General features: G+C 40.7%; 1 protein-coding gene across 1 annotated transcript in view; it reads right to left on the reverse strand.

The window, feature by feature from the left end:
• DPP6 (dipeptidyl-peptidase 6) overlaps positions 1-23,672 on the reverse strand; it is a 259,976-nt gene that overhangs the window by 38,255 nt on the left and 198,049 nt on the right. Inside the window, exons 9-14 of the mRNA XM_010585970.1 lie at positions 16,812-16,966; positions 15,606-15,703; positions 10,559-10,682; positions 9,901-9,939; positions 1,668-1,775; positions 994-1,085 (exon numbers count right to left, since the gene is read on the reverse strand). Coding sequence (XP_010584272.1) covers positions 994-1,085; positions 1,668-1,775; positions 9,901-9,939; positions 10,559-10,682; positions 15,606-15,703; positions 16,812-16,966 — 616 coding nt within the window. The remainder of the gene's footprint in view (positions 1-993; positions 1,086-1,667; positions 1,776-9,900; positions 9,940-10,558; positions 10,683-15,605; positions 15,704-16,811; positions 16,967-23,672) is intronic.

Genomic DNA, 23,672 nt, shown 5'->3' on the forward strand with positions numbered 1-23,672 from the left:
TCCTAGACTGGTCATGTCAGCAGATCAAAAAGGATTAAGCGAAAGACCTTCACATTTTTAACTCAACATTTATGGCTCAGAATTTCCTTTAAACACATTTCTTTTTCTCTAGAACCAGTTTTTACTTCTCTGACCACTTTTTATTCTTTGCCCAGATAGATAGCTAAACAGAGTCTGATGCGAAACCCACTGAAATGTCCTCTTTGAAAAAAGGAGTTGGACTTTCAGGGAAGACAGAGTCTGAAGCTGAAGAATACTTCATTGCCCTTGTTTTGTGCTGAGGCTGTGGTGAACTCCTTTTCTGGCTTTCAGCGAAAGCCCCGTTGTATGGTGACAGTTTCTGAAGATAACAGAGGTCCTGCTGGAGATGGCCAACCTCAGTCCAACATGCAGGGTCCAGATTAATCCCCCAGATGCACTTCATGTGAACAGTGGCAGACCACAGGAGCCAATCTAGCATCCATGGGGTGAATAATGTCAGGCAGGATCTTCAGCCTGCTGATCTGCTCCCAATAAGCTGCACTTGCCTAGATGTACATTTTCAGTGCACAAATTGTACGTGATATTTTCTGTTTGACTGCAGAACTAAATACTAAATACTAACTAAATACTTTTTTTCTAATGCATTGATATTTTTGCAGGTCAATAAAGGATTCTTTCTAAAACTGACTATCTAGGTGGTCAATGAAAATAGGCTTCTTTCCTTCAGAGGCTAATATCAGAAGTTGCAACACGAGCAATCACTCCTCTACACAAATGTATTTAATAGTCACAGAAATAGAGGTTTGAACTATGCAGAGAAAATCAAAATATGACAAGGTATATGTAACGGTGTGAGATGTTAAGGCAAAATGGAGACAGCTTCTCCTGCTCTCTTGTCTCCATCTCCTTATGCTCACACATTTCAGAAGCATACACAGCACCATTGTAACTAAGCCTATAGTCCAGGCCTAAACAAAGGAAGACCGATTTGTCAGACCAAAGTTTACTTACATTTTGTGCCTCTTTTCATCATATGCCAATATCTTTGTCACATCCCAATCGCCAGATGTAATAGACTGTAAGTTGTCGCTGCTACTATTGGGCTGCCAGAAAGAAAAGAAAATTAGATTTCTTTATTCTTAAAAGAAGATATCTGAGCAAAGCTTCTCTTCTGAAAAAGGGATCTCTTTTAACTCCTTTGCCTATTAATAATAAACCATGCATGTGCAATTTCCACCCCTCCCCCTGCTATTTCTGTGAATCTGCAGGCATAGAAATAACAGAGAGTCAGAATCATCTTAACCATAACTCCACTGAAGATAATGGGATGAATTCAGCACAGAACAGCTTCAAACCCCTTCCTCTAATCCAGCGTGCCCAGAAGCTTCTGATTAATCCTTTATGGCAGTGCAGGGATTTACTTATTTACGTACAACTGAGGCGGCATTAAAAAAACAAAACAAAGCAATGATATTGTTTGGAAAGAGACAGTTGGTTGACCTTTTTCTTCTGAGAGTATCTCATTTGGAAATTCGTGTTGTCTTATGCCCAATAAAGCATCATTGAAGGTTTTCTTTTACACACATTCTACATTTGCACCTTCCTGTCTCACCAGTACAAGCACAGTTACTGCTTTTTATTGCTTTCTGCTTCAGGTGAGACCCAAAGCAGTGGCAGCGAGTCACCTGTGATGACGACATGGTGATGTGGTAGAACTTCCCACGTCCTCCCTGGGGAATGGCTCGGACAAAGAAAAACTTCCGACCGTCCTTGGAAAAAATCGGCTCTTCATTCTGTAAGTGACAAATTTAAGGGTTGTATTACTGTTAATTTATTGTACTTAAAATTGCTCAGCACTGCAAAACCCTGTGAAATTAATTCACAGCAAAATAGAGAGTGCTCTTTAATAGCAACCTCAGGCAAACAAAAAGCCCACTGAAAACTGGAGAAAGTTTTGAAGGTTATTGCTTCTTGCTCTTGGGAAAACAGACACCTTTCAGCTGTGGGAAGACAGGGAGACGGCAGCAAGGAGAGTTCCTTGGCTATAAAGTCAATTCCCATTTGCAAAGCAAAAAGTACACATACACAGCTGACAGCTTGGGGCAGTTGGAATAAAGCCTTTAGAAATGGTTTGAGCCTCGCTGGCAGAAGTATGACAAACCCTGTTTACTCTGCTGGAAGAACTGATGTATTCCTGTCCTCGAGGAAACACAACTAACAGCATCTAACTGCTGTCTTTTCCTACTCTCTTACAAGTGTTTATTTCACTGAATTATTTACAAAGGGGAGGATATCTTGCAAAACTGTCTTTGACACAGAGCTCCCAGGTGAACGTGATGATTGACTTTTATTGGGTGACTAGAACTTTCAACCAGAGATAGAAGAGACTCAGCGGGAAATCAAACACCACATATGGCAAGCAAGCATTTCCTGGAAGGGTCTTTGTCTTCTTTTTGTACAGAAACCTCGAGGCACGTGGGAAGTCTCCACTGCAGGAGATGGTTGAACAGCAGATTACAAGGGAAAGCAGAAGGATGGTCCATATGGTGTGACACAGCAGCGCCGTACCAAGGGAACCGGCTAGATGAAGCTCCTCTACTCTGAATCTTGAATAGTTGGGACTAAAACAAGAGCTGAACCTCTGCTGAACCTCTCCTGTGATAGCAGGCTTTTCTGGGGACTGGCTGAGCTCTGCCTTCCCTGGCCCAGCTTCGTGGATCCTTCTCATATAAGGGCAGTCAACAGGGAAACTTGCTCACCCTCTTCTGGGTCCTCCTTCGGTTCAGTGTTAATCAAACACCCTGGCTTTCTGCTTGGCACGTATCAAGATACCACCCTGAACCAGAAAGAACTTGATTGTACAGGGAGACTTATGGCTAATGCAAACACCTACAGCAAAGAAATAAACATTTTTATTTCTCATAAGCTAACACATTATTCTTACTGTATGTTCCTTTGCTCCCAGTTCTTGACTGATTAATTCTTTTCCACTATTTATCAGATTTATCAACACGCTATTAGGTGTTCAAACTGTTTGGTTTTGCTTTTATTTTCCCCTACTTAGGTTTTCAGTACATTTTAAAATATGCCCATTTACAGCTTGTTGGAGCTCTATGAAATAATGGTTTCATTTGTTTCTGACATTGTTCTGGAACCTGAAACATGAAACTATATTATTTCCAAATGCGTTTCATGACAGGAGAAACCTCACTGAAAAACAACTGTGATAACTGGGGCAAACCTTCTGCTTGACAGGTTTTCCTTTACTGAGGTAAATAGCAATGAGTTCACCCTACATTTCTGTATCCGTGCCTACTGCGTTACATATTCCAGCAATATGTCTTTGCCAGTGAGAGCAGGCGTTGTGCAGATTAGTTTGAGGTTCATTCAGAGTTGCAGGGGAAGGAGGTACAGGGCACAGATGACGGACATGAGGCTTTAGCACTCGGCTGATGTTATGAGACAGCCTGTTTGCATGTTCTTCTTACTGAAAAGACAACACAATAATAGAACCAGAATTTTGTTTAGGATCTTGTCAGAGATGGTGACTTATCCCGGGTGGCAAATGGCGGGGGGGACATCAGGCTGAAAGGTTTTTGGAACAGGATTTTATGCTGTAGGGAGCTACAATGGGCATGTACTTGAGCCCTTGGTTGACTGTTATTGACTGAATCCCACAACACAAGAACAGAAGAGCCCTCCTTGAAAATAATAGGAGATCAGTTCAATGCTGGTAAAAGAAAATACTTTTCCTGTGCAGCAGGTAGGGAATTTTTGGAAGTTTTTGCCACAGGCGGCTTACGGAAGCAGCTGGTATCAAATGTGCCAAAAGAGATTGAACAAACTCATGATTCATTAACAGATCCTAAAGGGAATAGATATAGTCTCAAATGTCTGTAATCTTTTTATTGTAGATGCCGGTGAAATATGAGGGGACTGGACTGTGGAAAGGAGCCAGTTCACACGCTGTCCTTAAATCCCAGCAGAGGAAGCAGCGGTGAGACTCGGTAGGGCATTTCTGAAGTCCTTATGACTCTTCTTGTCTTTTTGCTCAGCTAGATCTTGGTATGTAGACAAATGAATGCTGCCCAAGCAGTCAAGGCCAGTTTCCAGAAATCCTCTGCTTTGTGCAGATGAAGGACAAAGCTGTCCTCATGTCAGCTACACAGAGCGATAACTCAGTGCTCTCAGAATCAGGTATAAGGGAAAAAAAAAGGTAAGGCAACTCTTCTTGCATGATTCCACAGCAGCTTAAATTGAAGCTTAAACCTGACTAAGCAAGTGCGGGTCCCTGATCCCATTTGCTTTTCTGGGACCTGTGTGAACAGACAGTGGCCTGGCGCAGGCAGCAGATCCAACCAGAGCTGCTCACCTGTGATGGGCAACTGGCCCCTGGCTTGAGGAGGAAGGCAATAGGTGGTTGGAGCTGTGGACTACCCGGTCATCCTCAGAGTTGAAGGAATAATCGCTAAACAAAGGATGACCCTGTGGCTGGAGAAGGAATTGGTGGGACTAACCAACTTGCATCACTATCAGTAAAAGAAATAGGCAGCAGCGCCATTTCCAGTAACCTGTTTATTGCTGTGCATCAGAATGTTGCCACCAAAGACTTCAGCTTTGGTGGAACAGATAAGGTGATGGGAGGCTGCTGGAGGGCACTGTGACTCCTGGAGGGATCAGTGCTGGAGTTCAGGGTTGTGCAACACAGGTCAGTGAATCTGCAAATGGTCAGGAGAAGAAAAAACTACCGAGTGCCTCCAGAGGCTTATCCCAAGTTTGGCAGAATCAGAATGAACAAGGGGACAATGCTAAATTCAGTCTGAGTTTCTGTAGGTCTTAGAGAGGGGCATGAAGTCCTGGAGTAAGGAATAACAATTAAAAAAAAAGGTCAAGTGTATTCAATTGTGTTTGGAGAGGGATCACCGAGCATCACTGGATCTGCAGCCACTCGAGGAAGACTCCTCCGGTGAAAGAAGGAAAGGCAAGGTGAATGCAGGATGGTGGGGAGTGCACAAGTGCCTCTAACCCTGAGGATCTGCATGATCAAACGTGCACTGGGACAAATATTTGAAAGAGAATTTACCCACTTTATGGTGAGTCAGAGTGTCTGAAAGCCATGTGGACCCATAAGTACAGCACCACCAAAACCACCCACACATTAACATGGGTCAAACACTCATCATATTGCAGCACCACAGCTCCAAACTGGTCTGTCTGTGCTCTCATGGTTCAACACACCCCTTGCCTCCTGCTCTTCTAGAGTACAGTGCTTCACGTGCTTTTGGCTGGACTCCATGTATTTCCTCACAGAAATCAGTGGGAAAGCAGATTCTTTGAAATTTGTTTTTATTACTGACTGAGAGTTATACTCCCATGAGAATTATGTTTTTCTGGTTCATCCTTAAGTTTTAAAAAGGAAACCAATTAATCTGAATAACCCAATCCTTTCCAGCTGATTCTCTGATGCATTTTCCCTTTCTCAGCACAGTCTCCTGCCCTCTCTGTCTGCTCCACCTTTGCCCAGATCTCAGAATTAATGATTTTGCTCTGTAGGTATTTATCCTTTCAGGGAAATGTCCCAATACTTTAAGTGCCATAGGGCCATAGCTCTGATAAACAGATAGATGGGACATGAATCCTTTTCTCCCTTTGCATTTTGGTAAACACTTTGTTGAAATCCAACAAAGTGTTAAAAATGTGCATCAGCTTTACTGTGACAATGACATCACCTCCTCTTTTGGGCATGCAGGGAAGATCTCTGTCCATCCCCTGCCACACTAAGCCCCTCGGGCAATGCTGAACTTCATCCTCCATCCCTGTCCCCATGCTCATCTGTGGTTGGGTGTACCACACCAACCATCATCTCTGAAACCAAGGCACCTGCACCAAAATACAGGGTCATCAACTGGAGGGGAGAGGAGCTCATACATCTGAGTATCAATTCCCTCCACTGGATGAAATCAGGACTCTTCATTTAAGTGCCAAAGACTCTGTTTGTAGCCAGAAGCTGCTTTGTTAGCTCTGGGAGATGAATTTGAGTATTTGAATTATGGGGCTCTGGGTCCTATTTCTGCTGCAACCTCTGTCTTTAAGGCACCATTAGGTCAGTTATGGGGTTGTTCCATGAGAAAAGGGCTTTACAGGGTGAAAAAGTCAGTGTTGTTTGCAAGGTTCTCTGAACTCCGCTTTTATTTTAAAAATCTCTTTTCATATCGCCCATTAACTACATGTAAGAATCATCACTAGTTTATCAAGCTGTCAGGATTAAGGCAAGGGAGTTGTAAAAGAAAAATGGTGTGAGGTTTTCGACATCTCAACCTTTTGACAGAGCAAAAGTCCTTAGTTTCAGGCTGAGGTGATCTGAAACACTAGGGAAAGAGGAGGACTGGAAAGAAAAATGCAGCCCAAAAGAACTGTTATCAGGGGAGGCCTGCCAGCCCATGCAGGCAGTTTTGGAGGTTATATGTCACTAAACAATTTTGTGAAAATCTGCTGGTCCTGCTGATGTCAATGTCAAAGCCTACAGACTTTGGTGGAGTCGGAGTTGCATCCTGGCTTGTAATTAAATTTGTTCAGGCCACATTCACAATTAAATAAATAAACCAATTAAAATGCCAGTAAATTTTATCTTCAGCAGGTGCTCAGAAATTGTCTTATTTCTCCCTTGCTGACTCATTGTCTGTATATGACCATCACTGGCACTATTGGAAAATGGCTTCTGCACAAAAATTGAAACAAAGTTGTTTACAGCTATAATTCCTGCTTCAAAGAATTTGTATATTTAAGCAAAAGTATGAACAAAGTTCAGTCTGGCTCTTACGCTCAGAAGTGCACAAGCAAGTATATAAATAAAAGCAGTAAAAACTTCCAAAGTCCCTAGGCCATTTTGGTGAACATGTGCCTGTTCTTACTTGTGCAAAAGGTTTGAAAACACTGGCCATATCATCTGACAAGGAGTGACAGATACTTTCTAGCAAAAACCGTGTAAATACCATATATTTCTCATTATACTTTGAGTAATTTATCCTATTTTTAAGCCACACAGACAGCGACAGCAGTATTTCTCTTTGCCTGTGTTAGAGAGAGGCTCTCCAAAGATTTTGGACCTGAATAAAATTCATTTATGAACTTAAGTCCAGAAGGGAACATGAGATCATTTACTATGACCTTCCATACACAGACTATTAAATGTTACTGAGTTACCAAACTACTACTACAACAACAACAAAATTCAAATTCGTGGTTCGTATGCCCTATCATAGAACCCCCAGTATTTCAGACGGCTGAAAAAAGTCAACCCTGTCATCCTTGGAGACCCCCTCATGTCGCTGGTGAGTATCTTCTGATACTGATGTTTTTCTCCCCTCATCTCCTGCTCCCAGCCTACCGTGAAGTTTGTCCCTATTCCAGGAAGACCAGATGCACTTCAATTCCCAAGAAAAGGGTAAAGCTCCTATATGTTTTTCAGACCAGGCGTATGGAGTACTTTGAAGGAGTATTTTAAAGAATGAGGCAAGCAGTTAGATTCCTCGGTCCTATTGAATTAAATTTGGGGTCTGGTCAATGGAGCATACAGATCAAGTTGGCCAACGAGGCAGTGGGTTTCTTCTTCAGGGGGAGCTGAATCATGCTGAGGGTCCATCGACCAGGTGAGCACGCTGCTTACCTGGCTGTCTAGAGAGGGGAATTGGGCACCTGGCTCATATGCATATACCTATATTAAAATGTCTCAATCAAGGAGTCTTCAGCCTGAGCTGAGTCACTCTCCTGAGCTCCTTCAGCAGCTGCCTAATGTGCATTTCATCTCCTCCTTAAAGAGGTTAGGGGACTCGCACTAGCATTTAACATTTTCACATCAGTCTCATAGTCAGACGCACAAGTCATGAAAATAACTTTCCAGTTATCTAGATTAATGTGTCATAGAGTAAAAGGTAAATACAGAAAATACAATTATCCTAGTAATCATATATTCAGTCAAAACTAGAATTTTAAGTAATTTTGTTGTCAGATATACAAGCAAAAGAGCTCTGTAATTTTTCAGATTCTTACAAAAGCTTTTGAACAGTGCTATCAAATGTCTCCAAAGTCCATAGCAAAAGTTATCTTAGTTTAGTACTGAGACGACTGACTCATTTGGCTGTAATGAACATCTTTCTCTAACCTCAAACTAGGTATATGATGTTTGGAGATGCAGCAAAGCAAACTATATTTCCCTGGAGCAGGCCTGTTAGAGACTGACAGATCATTTACTGCAGTTAGTCAGGACAAAGCACCATCTTTTAATGCCTGTCCATGTAGTAGGTAAATGACTAAAGAACCAGAGCAGTGTAGAAACACAAGTTCTACTATACTGCATTGATGGAGGTCCCAGTAAATAGGAGTGAAAGTATTAAAATTATCCTTGGATTGATAAATGGATCGTGTAAAGTACTTTTTTTTTTTTTTAAGATACAGATAAGGGAAATTTAATTTTCTCTTGACTTTGCTTGTCTTTGAAGCTTTTGTTTTCTACTCAAGCCAACACTGTCCTTGTGAATGTAAGGAATACTTCAGCAGCATTTTTACTCTATACCTGAGTATACCAGCAAAAGATTATTTGAGATGTTTGGAGCACAAAACCTATCTTCTCTGTAAAATAATTTTTTATCTGGATCAGACATAGCCCGTTGCTGTAGGACAGCCACTGGAACAGAGGAGATCATTGTTCTTGCTGTGAACTGATGTACTACAGTTTCTACAGGTTCTTGGATCCTCTGAGCAAGCTGTGACAAAAATGTGAAATGCTTTAAATCTGGACTTGGAAAAATATAGTACAAGATCTTTATCTGACATGCTACTCCCTGTCTGGTGTTCACATAACCCATGAAAAACAGTTTTGTGTTGTGGCTGAATTGATATCAGCAGCTTCTCTCTAAAAAACAGCTTAATCAAATCTGAGGTCACTTCACAAACTGACTGCTGGGGAAGTGTTATAAATGATCTTCCAGAGATTTACATGCTGGAAACCTAGAGGTTTTATATAGATATATGTTGAAAAAAGCCCCCTTTTCTGGGGAAAAAAGAAAAGAAAAGAAAAGAATAAAAAAAAAGAAAAATCCCATAAATCAAAACTCCTTGGGGGTTTAAATTTTCTATCCTATTTTCCATTTCTGGTTTTTTGCAGGTTTTATTTTCATCTTTGTTTTATTTCATTTGGGGGATGGGAGCACATAGCCATACAATGTAATAGTATTACGCACAAGTTACAGTGTCAGAAGAATTACGTGACACAGTTGTCTGTTAAACCAGGATATGAAACTGGATCAGTTTCTCCCCATTCTGTGCTCCATGTAAACTCTCATTGTTTTAATTGCCCCATCGACACTTTAATGTTGTCACCTTTCTTACATGTGCAAATAGCTGCAGTGTAACATAGATATTTTTGTCAAATTTAGCTTAAATGACTTAAAAGTTTCACCTGCATGATTTTGTCTCTAAATAGACATAGGCACTTTTAATAAAATGACCTTTGATCTTCTGTTTTCAACAGTGGACTTCTCTCCTGTCTGGAAGACCAGAAAACAACCACCGTACTGCTTAAAATCATCAGTCTCAACATAGGGTATGAAGGACTACCTCTGAGGTCAATAAGCCTCACACAGATACTGTCAGTGGGTGAATTTCCACCAGCATCAGCTTTTTGTATCTTTTAAATCCAAGTAAATTGCAGGCTATGAACTGTAGGACCTACCAGAGAAGATGGCATCTTCAATAAGAAGAACTTGTTGATTACTGGGAAACTCTTTTCTATGATAGAAACCATGCCACCTCCCAGGTGTCTTTCTCAGGTCTGGAAATCAGTTTTTCTCTTTGGGGGGGAAAACAAAGAAAGCAAAAAACTTGCCAAAAACTTGACTGCAAAGAGAAGATCACTATTACCTGTCTGTGCAGCCAGCCTTCGCTTTCATCTTCATGTTTCTAAAACAGAACAAGATCATTAAATACCATACTTTACGTGTGTTACATTTTATTTATCAGTGCAGGCAGCAGTTGGATTGAGTCCGAAAAGTTGTGCAGAAGCACAAAGAAACTGCTCAAATATGTGCTTCAGGAGTATAATCCAGTACCTGCTCTCCATGTCTTTCCTCTCTGATGAATAAGCATGTACTCATTCAAGAAAGCATTTTACTCGTAGAGACAAACCGCATAAATCCATGAGATATACTGTTCCCCAAAGAAATAAAGCTTGTTAAGAAGCAAATAAAGGTTGAAATAAAAGTTGTTAGGAAAAGATTCTGCACTGTGCTCTATGCACAGTATTGCATCATTTTTTTCAAGGTATAGGTACATCAGAACACTTTTCTACTGTGGAAACACCTATGCCAGTTTAGAAGATGGTATCTGCTAATACTGTTCCTGGCTTTTTAGGTGTAAAAAAAAAAAAAAAGTAAATATTGCAAACATTGTTTATATTCTGTGTCTGCCTAAATAAATGTGTGCCAGCTGACTTGTTGCCAGGTAAGATACCTGAAATACTTTCTCCCTGCATGGGTTATGAAAACCGATGGCAAATGACCATTTGGCTCATCTCTCCTACCTTTGTGCAGACTCCTGTGGTGGCATCGCAGAGGGTCAGGATGGACACGTTCTGGGCCCTGTTCAGCCAGTTTACTGCCACCTTGGTGCTGGTTGCCCATTTCACCATGGTTATGTAGTAGTCCCTGCAAACACAGACATACATAAACCAAATCACAGTACTGACATCCTAACGAATTGCCACATGGCAGAAGCAGGCTGCTTCAGGCAAATGGTCCAGGAGAGATCTCTGGTTATTAAGAATGCTGCTTCTTGATGTCTCTAGGCTTCCTTATATACGGATTTCAACCCCTAAAAATGACATTTTTAGGGCTATGCAGGTGTTTTATCTGCCACTTCTGAAAGTCATTTTCAAAGAAGAGACAAATGCAGAGATAAAGAATCATTCAAGCTATTCCATCTTCCAAGAAGGACTGATACCCCTGGAGCTACAAATTTATGCACAAGTGGAAAAGAAATTGCAAACTATTTCCATTCTGTGCAGACTAACCGGCTGACTCAGACCCACCACTGCCAATGGTTGGATTCTTTATGCTTAGGAAGAGTTAATGGCCAACTACACGCCAAAAGATCCCCAAGTGTTGCACTGAAAGGAAAATAGCAAGAAGGATAGAGTTTAAGAGAGACACAGGTTTTCTGTAACGCAGATGCAGCTGGTTGCCATAAAGACATCAGCAGAGATGTGACAGTTTGCATTGGCAAAACTGCCATCCCACACTCCCTGTACCATCCTCTATTGCTGGACGTATTCACGTTGTGATAATACTTGGAGTAAACCACCAGCATGGGCTGCACAGTCCTGTAATCGATATCTTTAGGAAAAGTCCTGTGCGATAGTGAGCAATGGAACCGCTTAGGCTGGGCTGGGCTGGAAAATACAGGATCACAAATAAATATCCTGATGGTCGCCTTCTCAGAGCCAGTACATGGTGGGACTCCCAGTCCACCTCTGCAGCAATTCAGGGCTTCACCACTTCATCTGCAGGGTAAAACTCTGGCTGAGCTGCCAAAGCTGGTGATGTTATTATATACTGCTGGCTACGTGGGCCAAAGACATCCTTAAATTATAATATGACTTTTCACAGCATACGGTCTATAAAAAATTTATTAGTTCATTTGTTTGCTATAAAATATGTATAAGGAATTGTTGCTTTCATTGGAATTAATGTGCCGTGTCACTGGAGAGTACTTTGTGTTCTGGCAAGCGCTCCTGCATATACTGAAGAGAAAGGGCAAAAGCAGCAAAAGCCCATTTGTCTAGCAAAATAACAAGTTGGAAATTGATTTTGTAGTTTTCAGAAATATTTAGTGCCTGAATTTGGCTGGGGAAAAATAACAAAAGACCTCAACGATTGCATCCATGGCACTGGAAGGAAGGATACTTCCAGGTGAGACAACAGCAGTCTGAAAATTCAGTGCCTGAAATAAAATTGTAATTTTACTCTTTATCAGCAACAGCATAGGCCCTAAGAGGAAAAAAAACAACAAAGCAAAATTAAACTGTATAACCATCTCTTCTTTTGCTCCAAAATTAACTGAGCAGGCTCAGTCTCCCCAGAAAAGGAACGTGAATTTAGTACATATTGTGGCTTGGAGCATTTTTTCTATAAATCCAATTTAAAGTTTGAAGGACGTATATTTAATTTTTACATGCCTCTCGCTGTTTGAACACAGAAGCCACGGTTCTTTCTCAGGAACTTTTAATTATTATTTTAGGTCAAACATTATCTTCCCTACCACCCCAGAGATGGGCATGGAGTCTCAATTTTTCTCTGAAGCCTCTCCCAGCCATCAAGCCCACGGATACCCCAGCTGGCAGACAACTGCAGATACTTGTATAGTTATTATTCTAGCCTCAGAGTAGTGTGGAGTCTTTAATTCACTTCACATATCTTCTGTAGGACAACCAAGTTTTATGTTTTCCATTTTGCAGAGGAAAATGAGGCAAGAAGGTGTGATTCATCTCAGTTAATTTTAAACATCTGCAGCTCCGGCAGCTGCACTGGTTGAGCAGCCAGTGGAGAGAAACGGGCAGTCAGTGTATTTCCCAAGCCCTCTTTGCCTGAACTGTCCCAGATTTTATACAGAGCTGACTTTAGGAGAACCTATTTCTTCCCATAGAGTGAAATCCAGACCAGCAGGTACCCGACCACTTTGTTTGTAAACATCCACATCAGAGCAGGTTTCACCCTCCCAAAGGGAAGAAATAACTTGCCCGAGTCCCTTCAGGAAGGGTGCAGTTATGCTGAGCTTCGCAATGTATTTCCCCATCCCAGTAAAGATGTTGGTGGTTGGGTTTGCAATCACCTGCGACTGGTTATGGTGCAGCGCCCTTATTCATCATGTAAATTTACTTGGCTGTTTTCTGGAGGTCTGAATCTAAAATATGAGGTATGATTCTACGATATGAATACTAAAAGTACGACAACAGTAATAAAGCCATAAACACCACAAAGAACAGACAATGATATTTTATCATAGAATCTCAGACTGGTTTGGGTTGGAAGGGACCTTAAAGATCAATGTGGCCAAGTGGTTGGCCACAAAGATTATGTGGCCAAGTGACAGGCAGCAGCCCAGCCTGCAGTCCCTGGGGCACAGCTGGCTCCTGCCTCTCATCCAGACTCGAGTTGTCTGAGTTTCTCCATTATTTATTTGTTCATGACCTATGCAAGGACCCATGATGATTTCTGCACTCAGGGGAGATAACGTCTTTCTTTAATTTGTCACCTGGGATGCAAATATGATGTGAGAAATAAGTTGGATCATGGTCCAATTCCGATCACCTGCTGATGTAACTCTTGGGCTCCAATGGTTTTCACCAAAATAAAAAATGCCTGTGAGGTATTAAATGTTATAATAATTTTTTTTCCCCTGCAATTGCCACCCCTTCCCTTCACTTTATTTTTCTTACAGAAAAGCATGGCATTGGAGAAAATTTGGCAAAAATGCTCAGAATGAAAGATTTTTAAAATGCGAAAATTATCAAAATTATACATTTTTCCCCAAATATGTTTTCCCATCATCAACTTTTTTTTAACTGAAAAATATCCCAATTCTGTGGAAAATTTCTGACTTCCTTTAATTCTGGAAGAAAAAACACCCTGGCATATCTCCACTTTATTCGCAGCTTTATTAATTGTACTAAACCACTTTGCTCCAGATAAAAAGAACACCAAGAAGTACTGCTCTGTCTATATATCATCTGCATGAACAGATTGAGCACGTTGAAATGCTTCAGATAGGACTGGTCCGCTTGAAGATCCTTATCACCAGCTTCCCCCGCTTCTTTGAAACTCCCTTCTGTAACTAACTGTATGGTATATCCCTCTTGTCTATTTTAATGAAATGTTATCTCACTAATCCTCTCATTTCAGAAAACATATGCATAATGAAAATGCACCCCTATTGCTCTACCAGCACTGCTTATATCATGCCCTAGGGATGGCAATTGCCATGGTTTTGATGAAATATACAGAGACTAATTAATTATGATATATTTTGCATCATTTTACAATATTGATTGCAACCAAATAAATTACAGCCACCCATAACCATATAGGACAAATTTATTAACAACACTTGGATCCTGCAGTCTGAAGTTATTACTATAATTAAAATGTTTCTGAGTCTCTATGTTTACACAGTATGCTAGGAAGAGAAAAATGATATTGTCCAGGAGCTGCAGTTCTGATACTGTGATTGAGATACTGTGATGGGGATACTGTGATCCTGAATTCCTGCCTGCTGTATACAGATGTGAAGTTGTATTTTTGAAAGGCAAGTGCATTTATGCCCATTTGGTTTGGTCACAGGTCATACATCTTTTGTTACATAAATGAATTTTCAGTGAAAACCTGTTCTGAGGCTGACACTAGCTTTCCTAGCAAAGAAAGGCAACTCCCACTGTAAATGATCCCACTGGTTTAGTATCCTCTCATCAGATGACTGCACAGCCTATCCACATGCCTTACATATTTATCATGCATAATGAAGATCACCCCTGCTCCCTCCCCTGCCCTCCAAGCTGCCCTGTTTCATTAGCTCTGTGCTGTACCTCTGTCTTTTTTGGCACTGGAATTACAGATCCAGCAACCTAATCTAGCAATCAGTAGAAAAAGGTGAGCATGCGTGTTGGTCGGATACTCCTACATGAACAAGTGATGTGCCTGCGAACGACAATCTTGCAGCATTACACTTGGAGAGGTCATTACTTCAGATGTAGAAGCTGAGTCTGATTTCTCTTGGCCTGCTATAAAGCTATTTCAAGTTTAAATCACAGTTATTGAAATCTGGATTTGGATTCTAATCTCCAAGCTTTGCAGGGAGGAGTGTCATGCATTATCTAAAGCTGCTTCTCTCCTGAGCAACATGATCTTCCTTTCAAGTGTTCACAGACCCACAAGCGTAGCTCAAGCTTTGACCGCATGCTGAAGTCTAAGCCAAACTTTTAAACTCTTGCTGAATGCAGACTTAAGCACTTACTTAATTAGAAATAGGCGTCTAAGTAGTTGGCTGAATTGCAAGCCAGCTTCTAAAATACACTTGCCCTAAAAACAGCAAAAAGCTTTCCTTTTTATTTTTAATGAAGACTGGGCAATGTACGTGAAGAATGTCCGCCTGGTTTCATTCCTATGTTGACGTCACGAAGCAGCGAGCTCATGTTTGCTGTGTTATAGGGCTGCCCTGTTTCTGCTTCATGGTCTTTCACACAGGCTGCAGACAATATCCCTTCTACAATGCCTGTGGTTACAAGTGAAATGAATGTGTTCTTATGGATTTGAGGACATTCTGCCAAGTTCTCTAAAAATAATCCTACTCTGAAGTCAGTCTGTATCACAGCAATTTCAAGTAAAAAAGTAATAATGTGTTATAAAATACATGTACGAAGAAAAATAATTTGAAAAATTTTAAGCATGTTTATACAAACAAAACTCTTCGATACTGGCAGAGAAAGGTAGTGTAAAATGGCCTTGAAAAAAGTCAGAGTCTGATTTAAAATGCCAAGAGAACTGGGGTCCAGCATCCCAGGGCGAGAAAGCACCTACCTCATTCTCTGGTCGTCTGGGGGAGTCATTTCCAGGTCATGAGTAGGTCCATTCAGACCAATCACATGCAAAGAAATAGTTGGATTTTCCATCCCAGCCTGGATTTTAAAATAAGAATAAATTACCATATCTTATACAACACAGAATGGTTTTGATTTATTTTATCCCCATGGAATATAAAATGCATTCCCATTGTATGGGGTTACAGACTGGACTGCTGCAGTCGTTCACAGGGAAACTGCAACTGTAGTGATGTGGCACAGAGGTGTGGAAAGGTGGGGAGGCACAACCAAAAGGTAATTTTACTTAGGACACCTCTAGCCTTGGTGGAAAATGCTACTCTTCACAGTGACTAGAAATATTGCTATTTTATGTATCTTTTGATAAGAGGTTGTCTAACAGGATGATTTTGTATTGTAGGAAAGGGCATCCTCTGCTGAATCATTGTTACTTCCCACAAAACCTGCCTATGTTTGGATCTCTCTCCTATTAAATTATGGTTTAATTTGAACCAACACGTGAGGCCTTAGATAATCAGCTCATAAAGCGAGACACCCAGAAGAAATGACTGCAGCACAGTACACTCCTGTACTGTCTTACAGTAGAAAATTACAGAATTCCAGCAGCAGTGTATCAGTACTGGTGGAGAGCTGTGCCAGTCCTGCGTACCCGCTGCGGGACTGCTGTACAGGTCTCTGCAGTCAAGGAGAGGTTGGCTACTAAGGCTTTTCTGTCTTTCACTGTGTTCTTTGTAATGCTCAGGCACAAATCTCCAAACCCAGACTATCTCCTCTGACATTAGGCCATCCTGGATATTCTCAGGAAGCCCAAATACTAACTTTTCCCTCTATATAAAAGAAAATGTATCTAAAGGTAGAAACGCTGGCTTCCAAACTCTCAGACACCAACAACTCCATTCTAGCGTGGAAGCACAATTGCTTTTGTGTGGGTACAAAGCAAGAATTTTAAAATTTTATTTTCATTATATTTAGAATGACTAATACTCAAACAAGAAAACTGCAATTTTGCAAATGCAACTAAAGAGTAATGAAGACCACTAGGGAACAGCTGATCTTCCCTTAGATCTGTTTATTTTCATTGCTTACGAATGTGCATTGTTATACAGTCTCCTGTCTGAATCTACTGGAGAACAAAAAATTTTTTTTTTGATAGAACAACAGGACTCTTGGTTTTATTTTCCCTTACCTTTGGATAATGATACGTTTTAACAGTAGGGTAAAGGCTGCCAGTGTATACCGGGATCTCCATGGTGGGGACTCTGGAGGCATTAATTGTTGCATATGCTAACCTGGTGCCATCAGGAGACCACCAATGAGCAATATGAGTCTTCAGGATCTCCTCTAATTAAAAAAAAAAAAAAAAAAAGCGAGAACAGAAAAAAGGCTATTAGACGTAAATTACTATTTAGCAATAAATGAAACAGCCTAGATATGAAAATCCCAGTCTAATCACAGCACAGCGAGGATGCCACAGGAATATCAATTAAAAATACTCATTAAATTACACCATATACACAAATGAACACAATTGATAACAATTACTGTGAATATATAGGTTATTAAGCATAATCATCTTGCTCAAGAAACATCAAATGATTCATATTAGTACACACATTCATGACAGCATAAAAGGCCCTGCTACTCCTACTCTGTGTCCCATACATGGATACGTGAACATATATACGTGCATGTGCTGGCAGAGCTTGGGTCCTACCTGCCCAACAGTAACATAACCGAGGCTCCCTCGGGGCTAACAGAGAACTGCGATGACTGAGGTTTAGTTCTCCTCCACAAAGAGTTCACAAAATCATACTAGACACATATCAATGGATTCAAACAGCATTTATACTTAGATACAAGTGCTTCAGCTACAATTTAAATCTGCCTAAGCTCAGTTGACAGTTGGGAAAAAACGAAAATAGCAATTTTTTATAAGTTATGCAATGCTGGAACTTTGAAATGCTTTACAAGATGCGAGGCTTTGCAGTCTGTGGCTTGGATACCATCTTGACTCCTATCCCTATTTCATTTTTTAAATCGCTTTTGCAAAGCAATTTTCCATAAGTAGCCAGGGTCAGAGACTGATCCTTTCGACCACGGAATTTTGGGATTAATGATTTTTTTGCAATTTGAATAATTTAGTTGCCATTGAAAAGGTACTCAGAAAGATGCCAATACAAATACGTCAGAGTTCAAGTATGTAAGGAGAAAACAAGATTGCCATCAGAAGAAATTATTTTGAAGACTGGCAGAACCTAATTCTCATTAAACACAAATTCAAAGAACTTCTAGTTTCTAATACTTTTTCTTATCATTTAATATCCTTCACTGCAAAGATGACTTCAGCTTATAGATATCCAGAAAAGATATAAAATTCACTCTTTGTCCAAAGTGTCTCCAGTTACTGACATTTGGAAGACACTGACTTGGCTTTTTAAACCTCTCATTTTGCGAAAGGCAGTAATATAATCCATTTTCATTAAGAGGCTTAATATCATGAGTCATTCCTATTTAAACCATAGCAGAAGGGCTTGCATATGCTTTACAGATTGATGGGCAGGAAGACAGGTCCCATTACTTTAATGTGAGAACAAGAATTAAAGAGGCTGCAGAGTGTTTCTAAGCCTTCACCATGAAGTTCTGCCACACAAGTCCAAGCAGCTCTAGTGTCCGCTATTATTGCTGGTCATTGGAAAAAATGAATGAGGATTTTCAGAGTTCAGACCCACCATGTTTGTACACCACCCTATGATGACCCGTCGATCCAACCAGGATGTCCCTCTGGTCTGAAGAGTAGAAACTTACCAAAGACTGTTTTATTTCTTTTAAAAAATTCTTGGATGAACGATCCTTGGAGAATAGCCAGGCAATTATATTCATAGAGCAGACAAACACCTTTGTTAATCCAGACTTGCACATGGCTTGAGATAAAACTTAAGGTAACATTAGAAAGGGTGCAACAGAAAAATCACCCTTGATAGTTATGCTTCTACAAATAACAAATTAATTAAGCAATACTTAATGGCAACATGTAAGTGAGGTTTTGGAAAGACATCTAGGAATTTGCAAATACTACATGGGAAAGCACATCTGGCAAATTTGCTTTGCTGTATTGTCCCACCTGTTGTGTGTATGTTTAAAAGATGCTGCTTTTGACTTTTATATCGGTTGCTCATTAAAGAGATAATTAAGAGCATAAAGGAAAAGGAGTAAAAATGGATGGCAGATGAATCCTTGACATTTTAACATTAATTAGGAATTACTTTATTCAGCAAACATTTTCTCCAGGATCTCAGACTTAATGAAGCAGTTCTGCTGAAGGACACATGCCAAGAAAGGTTTTAGTGCAGGTTTTGTGGTCCTCTGTTAATGAGATTTAATTGTGTGAACCTTTACCTTGAAACAAATCCAGGACCTTGCCCTTATTAGAGAGATCAGTTAGTTTTAGCAAACCAGAGAACATTCTTATGAAATATAAAATGCATTAGTACCAGAAAGTTTCAGCTGAAAGTAAAACGTAATGTGCAGACAATTTGTTCTTGGGAACACTTTATTCCTTGCACTTGCATTTACCACATCTCAGAAAATCAGTTGCATTCAGTACTCCTGGGTCTTTCTAAAGTTAGTTCAGATCCTACCTCACGTATACGAGAAACCAGGTTCTCCTTAAACACCAAAGCCCCCTCCACATATACCTCATGACCTCCTAGCTAAGAGTATTAAGTGATAATTGAGCAAAACTTTTGCTCTCTTCCTCAAAGCTTGCAGTCGTTGGGTGCTACACGATGTAGGGATGCTGTGAGTGAGCTGCGGAGATTCCTCACTGTCAGTTGCTGGTGGCTCCGTGCTTCTTCTTTCTCCACAGATTTGCTTGCCAGCCATCACACTGGGGCATGCAAAGCCTAAAAATAGTGAGAATGAAGTGTGCAGTTGCCTTAACTGAACAAGGACTGTGATACTGCCTGTTCAGACCTGGTAGCTGAGTTCAAGCACAGTGTCTGAGGTAAGTCAATGTCTATTCCACGTTACCGCGTTTGATACTGAACCATTCTGAAACAGCTGGATGACCTTGCTTATAAGTAATGACTCTTTGGTGGGGACACATATTAGCCAGCTGGTAATCCAGTGAAATGCTTATGCTCAAGGAGTGTTACAGTATGTGTGTTTTAATCCCTTTTCTCGCTGAATAAGACTCAATTGAGTGACCATTTCAAAGCTGTGTGAAAAGAAGAGTCTTCTAAGTTAACAGACCCTCAGGAGGAGCATTTGAAGTCCTAGGTCAGAGTATATTCCGTGACAACTGGGTATATATCCATTTTAGAGACTTTAATATCACTGGATGAGAAAAGAAACTGGAGGCAATAAAAGAGGTGTGATGAGAGGAATCTTCCCTGAGCTGAATTAAAGGTTGCTGCATTCATCGCATCACATAGGTGGTAGTCATTGGTATCAAGACCTGAACAGCATCCAGAGTGAGTCAGGCTGCCCTCAGCAGGAATGTCATCTCTTCAGAAAAATTTGTTTGCTGGTAGATGCTTTCCTGCTCACTGTCAGGAAGCAGAAAGAAGTCCCTTGCTGTGGTTCTCAGCTGCAAAGTAACAAGGCGTGATGAATCTGGGTTTGGATGTAGCATTTAGCTGTGATACCATAAGAGCAATCCATTAATGGACTGCACAGTGGATCAGAGATTGGATGGACATTTCTACCAGGTGTGTTATCCAAAACTAGCCCAGCACATGTATAAAAGGAAAGGAAGCCTCTGCTTGTTTCAAACTTTGAGTTTATGCCAGCAGTACTTGCAAGAGCAATGAAATGGGAACTTGTATCTTACGTTAGGTAACAAACTTCTCAAGGAATCATAGGAAATAGGACTGGAAGGGATTTCCAAAAATGATCTGGCCCCTTCCTCCATGGACAATATCCACCCCAATCCTGTAAGAATCTTCACAAGTGGATTTTGCTATTCCTTTTGATACTTGTACAGCACCTTTAGCAGAGGTTTGGCCATAGAAATCAAACACTCTCAATTTTCATGTCCACCTCTGTCTAAGCACTGAACAGCCCCGCTGAAGCACGTCCCAGACCTCTGCCTTCCCTTATAGAGTCAATGCAGGGAAAAGCATCAGGGCTTTATTTTCTGCAGCCTCCGTGGCAACCAGCAGATTCTGGATAAAACCTGTTGTATGGACCACATTTGGAAATCCACACAGATGGTTTTAATGTTGTGAACCATAATCTGCCAGTGTGGTATTTCTACAGACATTTCCATGACAAATCCACTTCCCAGGCTTGCGCAGAGTTCTAGACTGGCAGTTCCTCTTTATTAACAAGTACATGTAAACGCCATGGCCGTGGGGCTTTCTTCATGCATTTTTAAAAATCCAACTAGTTCTGTAGCCTTTGTCCATTCTGAGTCCTATTTGTGATTTATGCCTTTCTACTGAAGCTGGCAAAGTCCTGGCCTGCTGTTAGGGAAAGGACGAAGCCTTCACCGATGACTGACTGGGAAATCCATTGGTAGCTTAGAGGTTTCTTCCAATTTTTGAAGTCGCCACAAATAACTTGTAATTTTCAAGTGTGAGTTAACAGAAACAGAGACTTGCACAAGAAGACAAGGGTGCTTGGACAGACCAGTCCTCTGACAGGTATCATTGCAACCCCTTTCTATCACTTCCCCCCCAAAAAAGAATAAATATGATGTCGGGAGAAAAACTGAGGAAAAGGAATAAAGATAATTTTCAAGTGAAAAAATACATTTGTTTTTCTGTCATCACAGTCAGCAGAGGCATGTAGCTGCATTAGCTGTATAATTTACCCACTGAGGCTATATATATTACACCCCAATTCCCACGTACAATGAAAACAGCTGGAGACACCACTCTGATCCGCCACTTTCCTTTGGCCGCCCACATGCATCTCCTCTGTGCAAGGCAGGTTCCCGTCACTCCACAGCCATCCTCCAGATGTGCCCGTGCCCCTGTGTCCACGTTGCCACCCCTTGCAGTGGTAACCATACCAACACAGCCCCACTGGCGGTGGCACATAAAGCCTTTCTACAGGAGTGAGCAAGTCAGTGAAAGACTGGTCCTACGAGCTTTTCAGTCTTTAACTGCTAACGCCTTCTAATAAGAAGGCCCAGGAAAAAAATATTACAATGAATGCAAAGAAACTAACCTTTTCTGTTCCAAGAAAAAATGACTTATAGATCCATACTGCAGTTAAACAAGAGATCTGGAGATCTGAATGGTGTGTCCACCCTTGGTGAAGCCTCTTGTGTTATACAGATGAGCTGCAGTTAACAACTGCAGTGTCATTAACTTCAAAAAAGTAAATTCCATTTATAACAGCTGAGGAGGTGTCCTTGGAGACTGAGCAGAAAGGTTTTTTTAACTGCATCTAGCAAAGTAGAAGCTTTCTGCATCTCAAGAGGTCAAAATAAGGGTGTAATGGGTACAGGCACTTAGGAGGTTTTACCTGTTAAATAAATCCATTTCTTTTACACAATTAAAATTCTTTTCTTGTTCCAGACATTGCATTTTCTTCTTCAGTAGGATATCAAAACAATATTATTAATGTTGTGCCCAGAGGACAAAGACAGATAATAAATAGTTTGATTCACCTTTGAGTAGATATAGATACATGAACACACATACACAAACATATCTAGTTTTCTGTTAATTTCAGAATATTTTAATTTTTACACAAAGTCTTATGCAAGATTTTTGACTGACAGAGGGAACTTCCCCTTCTATGTTGTTTACTGCTGATGTGGTGCTGATGTGGTAAAGTGCAGCAGTTCCAGGAAGCATAATCAATGGTTTTGTTTGTGCGATGTATTGTAGCTGATACTCAGATCATTAAGTATTTGGTGTGCTGAAGGCATTTTGCTGTTTTATTAAAACTGTTAATAAAAAGGATTTTAAACAAAATGAAATTAAAGCCTAACATAAAGGCCACGGCTTATATTAGGAAAGAAAGCTCAAAAGAATTTGTCAGTAGGAAGCATCAAAAGAACATAAGAGAGAACAGAGAACAGAAAGGGGGTCTAGGAAAGGAGAAAACAAAGACTTCTGAGATAGCAAACCCCCAAGAGTTCTCATAGAAACATCAAATAAATACAAATGCTTATTTGACAGCTGCCATCAGCTTTAAACCCAATTACTAGATCATCTCAAAGCACCAACCACATGTCCAAATAGGTTACTATTGTATAGTTTGAAAGCAAGTATTTTTACCCAGTTAGGGAAAACACATTGTTCGTATCGGCCTTCACTGACATGTGTTTCAGGGATGGCTTTAGAAGACCACCGTGCCATCTTTCATACGTATGCAAGCAAATTTTTCTCTCAGTTGCTGTAGTGTAGCTCTACACTGACTGCCATTAAGTCATTGTAATAGGTATAAAATAGGTGTAAAAGTAGTTATGTGTATGCAAATAGTATAAAACTGTTTCAAATTACTATATCCAATCTACATTTTCCTGTGTTGACATTATTTTGTGATGATGTCAGCAATAGCCCTGCAGCACTATTGATTTCAGTGCAATTAATCCTCTTTCACAGTTGTCTAATTGAGTCAGGTGGAAAAAAAGTAATTCTGCAGGGCCACTAAATAATTCAACAACCTTTTGTAGAAAAAAAAATAAAAATATCTTTTGGCTGAGCCCAAATTCCAGGCTCAGCCCAATTCCACAGCCACTGTATGCAGACAACAACCATTCTCAAGGTGTTTATACCATCATCCAAGAGATCCTTAAGAAAACCAGAGCTGCAATGCTCCCCCCAGTGACCCTTTATTCCTACTGGAAACACCCAGCCCCCTCTGCCACTGACAGCCAACAAGCTTATGAAGAATCAACTATTACTTGCTTTCATGGCATTTTTGAGGACGTGCTTTAGAGAACACTTTTTCAGCATCAAATCCTTGATCCAAAAAGCTCATCACCCGATGGCAGCAGCATTAGGCAGCCGTGGAGCTGAACAGGCAGAGGCGAGGAGCTCCCGTGTGTTCTGCAGCCGTGAGAAGGTGGCAGCCCCTCATCTTGGGG

This window comes from Haliaeetus leucocephalus, unplaced genomic scaffold (assembly GCF_000737465.1).
Source record: "Haliaeetus leucocephalus isolate CR32 unplaced genomic scaffold, Haliaeetus_leucocephalus-4.0 Scaffold0, whole genome shotgun sequence".
Taxonomy (NCBI): domain Eukaryota; kingdom Metazoa; phylum Chordata; class Aves; order Accipitriformes; family Accipitridae; genus Haliaeetus; species Haliaeetus leucocephalus.